Source organism: Priapulus caudatus, unplaced genomic scaffold (genome assembly GCF_000485595.1).
Source record: "Priapulus caudatus unplaced genomic scaffold, Priapulus_caudatus-5.0.1 Scaffold444, whole genome shotgun sequence".
NCBI classification, from domain to species: Eukaryota; Metazoa; Priapulida; class Priapulimorpha; order Priapulimorphida; family Priapulidae; genus Priapulus; species Priapulus caudatus.
The window spans coordinates 52299-58343 of NW_014577505.1; the positions used below are offsets into that span (position 1 = coordinate 52299).

The 6045-nt window shown below is 42.3% G+C and overlaps 1 protein-coding gene across 1 annotated transcript; it reads right to left on the reverse strand.

Annotated features, from left to right (window-relative positions):
* Positions 1-2608: 2608 nt before the first annotated feature.
* LOC106810470 (zinc finger protein 862-like) lies at positions 2609-4705 on the reverse strand. The gene has a single exon (XM_014813847.1). It carries the CDS (start codon positions 4703-4705, stop codon positions 2609-2611), a length of 2097 nt encoding a protein of 698 aa, XP_014669333.1.
* Between the last annotated feature and the right edge of the window lie 1340 nt (positions 4706-6045).

Below are 6045 nucleotides of genomic sequence, written 5' to 3' on the forward strand. Positions count from 1 at the left end.
GTCCTGGTATCTCAGCAATGTTACTTCGTTCCTCCAGTTTGTACACGGAATTCAAACAGAATATTGGCTGTCTAATGCAGCTAATACGCATCTTTCGCACATACGGAGCAGCATTGTTTCGATCTGTGCTAATATGATACTTTTGATGCGATTTTATCCCCTTTATCAAAGTTTACTTCAAAACTTCGTGAACAGCTACTGTCAAGCGATATCTCTGTATATAGAATGTGTGGAGATGGCTGGGTTTCCGATGATGACAAAGAAAATTACATCAGTACTGTAAAGAAGTACAACGGGCGACCAGCTCACCCACTCGCTGAGTATGATGAGGACAGCAACATCGTACCAGATGAGATACCAGAGGAGGGGAATCCAGCAACTGAAGCTCCAGCAGAAGCGATGACCCCGAAGAGACCTTTGCACGTGCGAACAGCACCGAAGAGATTTAAGGACTTTGTTGTGGGCGCAGTTCAAAGTGAATAGCGATTTTGGATACTACTCGTTCTATTGTTTGGTTGTAATACTGGTCTGCATGATGAGTCTGAATGACTTTGATACAAGGAATAGTTTACACAAGGAAGTTTGAACAGTAGAGTTCTTTTCATTGTTGAGAAATGTTTTCAATATATATGGATATAGAAATACATTCATATATAGATATGTCCTGCATGTGAAATCATTAATCGTGTCATAATTCTGATTCGAGGAAAAGAGGGATGTATTGTATAACCCATCCATATATTTAGTGTTCCAATTGATAATAATTACAGTCGGTAGATGAAGGTGGTGTAGGAGAAGAGGTATTGAAATCGAGGCTCTTATTATGGCGGGTAAATAAACAGCAGTAAGACAAAGCAGTCAACAGCAAATGCAAATCAAATAAGACAAACACCTTTTGTAAAGTGTGCTGTATTTTTGTGCTTTACAGAAGGAAAGAATTGCTTTCGAGAATTTCATGTGTAAAACTGTGTACCATGCATGTCACATGATAAAAACTGACCTACTGAATTTTGGAAAATTACATTGTGCTCCAACAGTCCTATTACTCCTCTAATTAAGTAGAGAGAAAAGACAAATCAGACTGTAAATATTAGCTGTGAAGTTAATTCAGTTGTTTAGTTATTGTTATTTCAGGTGATACAATAGAATATGTGAGGACTTAATAGTAGATAGCAATAATAGGAAAACACCTACACCTCTGGCATGGCAGACCGCACAGAGACAGGTAGGCTAAATTAATTTTGCTATAACTTATAAATCTTACAAATTCCCAAAACGCTTGCAGTCAGACTTACACGACAACTAAGTCTATGTGTGGCGAAATGGATGGGGGCCCTAAAAGTTTGTACAGTGTGGTTCAGTTCTTCGTTGGGACACGAGGGGGCAGCACCGGACGGTGCATGGCGGGGAAAATGCTCGCGCACGGGCAGTTGACAAGGGGCCGTTTGTCTGCCGAAATAAAGAGTGAAGAACGAACGTCATTACTTTTCGGTCCCATTTCGTTTACAAATTTCCCGTTTTGTCCCTTTCAGGTAAGATCACCAGTGTCATTATTCCAATTGTAGATATTCATAGACCAAGTGTAGTGTGTCAACATTTCATTAATTATCGCCTTCATAGAGTAAATTGGCGATTTAGTTCACCAATTTTAGACAAAGGAATCGACTGGGGGGAATGGCCAAGATGGCGGAACCGGCATCGCCTAGTCGCGCTACAAATATTTACCGCAGTAATAGAGATAATTTATCAAAGGGAACGCATGCAAGTTGCTCTCTGTGTAATTGGGTTTAGATGAAACCTGTTGATGTTGTTCAAACTGGTGCAATTTGCCAGTAATTAAGGAAGTTCCAGGGACATGGGTCATGTCTGAGATTCCACTGCCTTCCGCTGGGTGGCGTGGTAGTACGGTGCCAGTTGTAAACAATAAAGGGAGTGTGCATTAATACCAGTATTTCTATTGGAAACTGTCCAAGTTTAGAAGCATGTTCTAGCATAATACAATTGATTATTAGTCTATGTCTGTTTATACAATATACTGAGGCTTATAGCAGTAGTAATAATGAATTGAGTTGACAAAGAATAGGATTTGGTCTTAAAGCTGCACTATGCGCATCCAAACGCTAATTTCTCCAGTACTAGACTAGCAAATACTTCGTGTCATGCATAACCACACTACCTTATAGCAAAATAAATTCTAGTTCCTCCCATTTCAGTGTGCGTTTGCTTAAAACCCACAAGAAAGAAGTGCGAAATTTGGTAATCTGGCGCCAACGCTAAATTGTTTGCCAAACAATTTCGCCAAGAATCGGTTAGGTGACCTCACATGTTTTTATGTTTGCTACACCCGTACCACTGTACCGCAGCACCGCTCCATGGTTGCTTGGCAGAGCAACGCGAAAGTGTCAACAACATCGGAGAATTTGAACAACATTGGAGGTATTTTCAAATGCCTTTCAGGGAACAATTTCCAGCCAAAAATTTGCATAGCAATTGAATAAATTGGTATAGCATTTTTTTTCAGGCAATCACAATGCAAATTTACACCGCACACAATGACAAAATGAAATTATACTAAGCCGGTAAGTTAAAGTGTACTGTACTCTCACATTTAGTCATCAACTGGATATTGCCGCTTGCTGCTACCTTGGTAGGGTTGCACATTTGGTTTGCGAGGTGTGCTGAAGAATTCCTTGACAGCACACTGAGGATTAAAGTCAACGGCAGGTGGTCCCTCGATGCTGATCCTCATGAGATGATCTAGAGTGCGAGCATTTAATCTACATCTCCAGTCTGTCTTGATTCGGCGCATTGTACTGAATCCTCTCTCCACCTTGGCATTGCTGACTGGAAAGGTGAGTAAAACCCTGATGAGAAGACCAAGGTTGGGGTACTTGGTTGGTGAAACTTTGACAAATGCTCTCCAAACATCAGAGCTTTGCAAGTCCATCAGAACTGAATTCCAGTATGACTTGAAGGAGTTCCATTCAGTCTGGATGGATTCTCGCTGGACTTCCTGAAGCAAACCCTTGAAATGCTCAAACACTGTGCTAAGCTCCTTGTGACCAAACTGGTCAAGTGAAGGCTTGTCCCTTGGCCAGGTATTAGTGTCCAACACCTTGAATGCTTGAAACAGCTGTGAAGTGAAGTCAGAGAATCTTGTATCAACACACTCTCTGATCTTCTTCACATATGTCTTTCTAGAGTTGTGAAAAGCAGTCAAGACGTCAATCCTCACATTGGTCAGCTTGACGTTCTTGAATTCCACTTCAGCCTTGCCATCTTCAAAGGTGATGTCACTAAGGAACTTTGACAGTTCAGAGACATCCTCTGTGTCCTCATGCTCTGATTCAACAGAATCAATGTTTGCTGTGGAAGCATGGAATGACTCAAGACTGGCCATGGCAAACATAAGGTCCGCTAACTCTCCTTGAAGATTGCAGGAAAGTGCTGCCAATGGCTGCAACAGCACAAAAAACAGCAGCATGTGCAACACAAACTTGAAACTGGTTAAGACCTTCAGGTATCCACGAAATCTAGCACCATCAGCAGCTGCTGACGATTCACTGGCCATAGATTCAAGATGGGCAACAATGACTGGATATGACCGCAGAAGGGAGGCAAGTGCCCTGGACTTGTGCTGTAGCCATCTTGTTCCATGAGCCTTGTCTGGCTTAGTGACAGCTTCCTCCATGACTTCTCCCAAAGTCTTTAACTCTCGCAGGCGTTTTGGGCTCTTCTCATACACATAATACAAGGACAGAAGCATGCTATTGATCTCATCCATGTACGTGTTCTCAAAGGCATTTTTAGATGCCAGTTCCAGTCTGTGATTGAGACAGTGCATCCCGATTAACCAGGGCATTTCATCATTCCGTAGAAGAGCAATCAAACCTTTCTTTACTCCCATGTTCACTGCGGCCCCATCAGCACAAACACAGACTAACTTTCCCTTCACTGACATATCTACATCAGTAAATACTTCATCCAACCCATCTTTCAAGCCTTGTGCTGTAGCATGCTTAACATCAGAAAGGCAAAAGAAGTTTGACTGGACCTCACCAGTTTTATCATTCACAAAATGAACATAGACAAGTTCTTTCTCAGTCACACTGGCATCAGTAGAACCATCACACATTATGGAATAAAACTTGGCTTCCTTCAAAGCAGTGAGCATTTCACTCTTCATTGTATCACCAATGACACCAATAAACTCACTGCACTTCGCTTCATGTGTGTATGTGTTGCCTAATGGAACTCCATGTTTCTTCTCTAACCCAATAACAACAGGATACTTTGTAAAAGGCAGTTCTTCCTTAGCGATAGTGTATGCAATGTCAAAGAGTTTACTCACGCGTTTCTCTTCCTCACCTGATGCTCCAGCCAACGCTTTTCCTATTGGTGTTGTCTTGAAGATAGCATCGAGCGTCAGTTTAGGATTTAATGTAAGAGCGATTGCTTTCTTATGCATTTCACTGCGGGAATGTTTCACAACACTATCCTTTTTCAGGGCCGCCGATCCTTTCACTCCATTGATAAATGCCTGGTTGAAATTACGTAGCGATCTCAATCTCGATTGATGTGCCACACACATCTTGCACCTAATGATGTTTATCCTCCCACCACTTTCTTCATACTCGATCCATTCCCTGTTCTGGTCTATCTCCTTAATCCAACCTTCCACAGTAACTACACGAATCGATGCCATTTTTGACAGTGACAAAAATATAAAAACAATTTATCCAGAGTCTGCATAAATCAAGATCCAATGCTAAATCCACACAAATTACATGCCAATTATTCCCACGGCTACGCGCAAGCACGGCATTGAATAACGATCGGGTAATCAACAACGCATGCACAACCATTGATTGACAGCTAGCGCACGTGCCGCTGCGTGCATGCATGATTGCCGCCAAATCAACACATTCAGAATCACGCCGCACGCTAGATCACCGCGCACGCTAGAACCGCCGCACGAATCACGCTAGATAATCGCCGCACACTCAACGCATCAACACATGATTCGCCACACGTATAAAAACTCGCGACAGTCTAAGAAATCGATTGCTACATCGCCGGCAGCCCGCACACCGCACACATGTGCGGCAGCATTGATCTATGCATGGGGGTAACCTGGACTGGGGAGGAGAAAAACGAAAGTAAAACCTTGCCCAGAAGCTCCCGGCATTCCTAGAGATTCCAGTACAAGTTTTTTTAACATACTCAAAGTAACTAAAAACACGCTCTGAAGTTCTGAACTTGCTCAGTCGATGTAAAAAGAAAGTTGAAAGATGAAGGAAATGAAGTAAAAAAAAAGAAACTTGAAAATAACCATACCATCATTACCATGATTATAATTCTTGATAAGAAGTATAACAGAGAAAGAAACTAGTGAGCCAGCAAGAAAACGTGTTAAAGCATGTCTAAATGTGCCAAGTTGCGATCCGAGGGCAATAGTGGGTAAGTACGTAAAACATTTGTGCAGTGAGCAGGGAAAAGATGAGTGGTTTTCTGGTGTACTAGTAAGGGTTGGCTCAAGGTATGGGATTAGGTATGTTGGGTATAAAGAGATATTTGTGTGGAATTTGAAGCAGTTACATGAATACATGAAAAAGGGAAAGTTACTGGAGATAGAGTTAGAGCCAGAGTATTACGTTGGTAAGAATATAGAGCATTTATGGAATGAGGAGGATACAGGAGACCAAGTGTGGTACCGGGATGGGGATAATTATGTAGTTATTTATGAGGATGAGGATGAGGAAAGCAGTTTATACTTCGTATAGACTGTGAGCAGCTTTCTTGGAAAAGCTGCACCTCCTACTCCCATACATTATTTATATAATGCGTAAAGGAGTAGGTAAGAAGGGGCTACAGCCTAAGGCTAAATCCCTAACTGAAGATAACTCCACTCGTCGAGAGGAGCTGATGGAGACCATACAAACCCCATCGGGGCCTGCGGAGGATCTCCCGTCCACTTCTGAGGGTTTCACCGTTAATCGCGGAGACACATCTGCTAAGCAAAACCCCAGGCGGGCGGGTGGAACC

Bases quoted from the DNA above. Each gene is read 5' to 3' on its own strand.
- LOC106810470 (XM_014813847.1), bottom strand. From the start codon at position 4,705: ATGGCATCGATTCGTGTAGTTACTGTGGAAGGTTGGATTAAGGAGATA.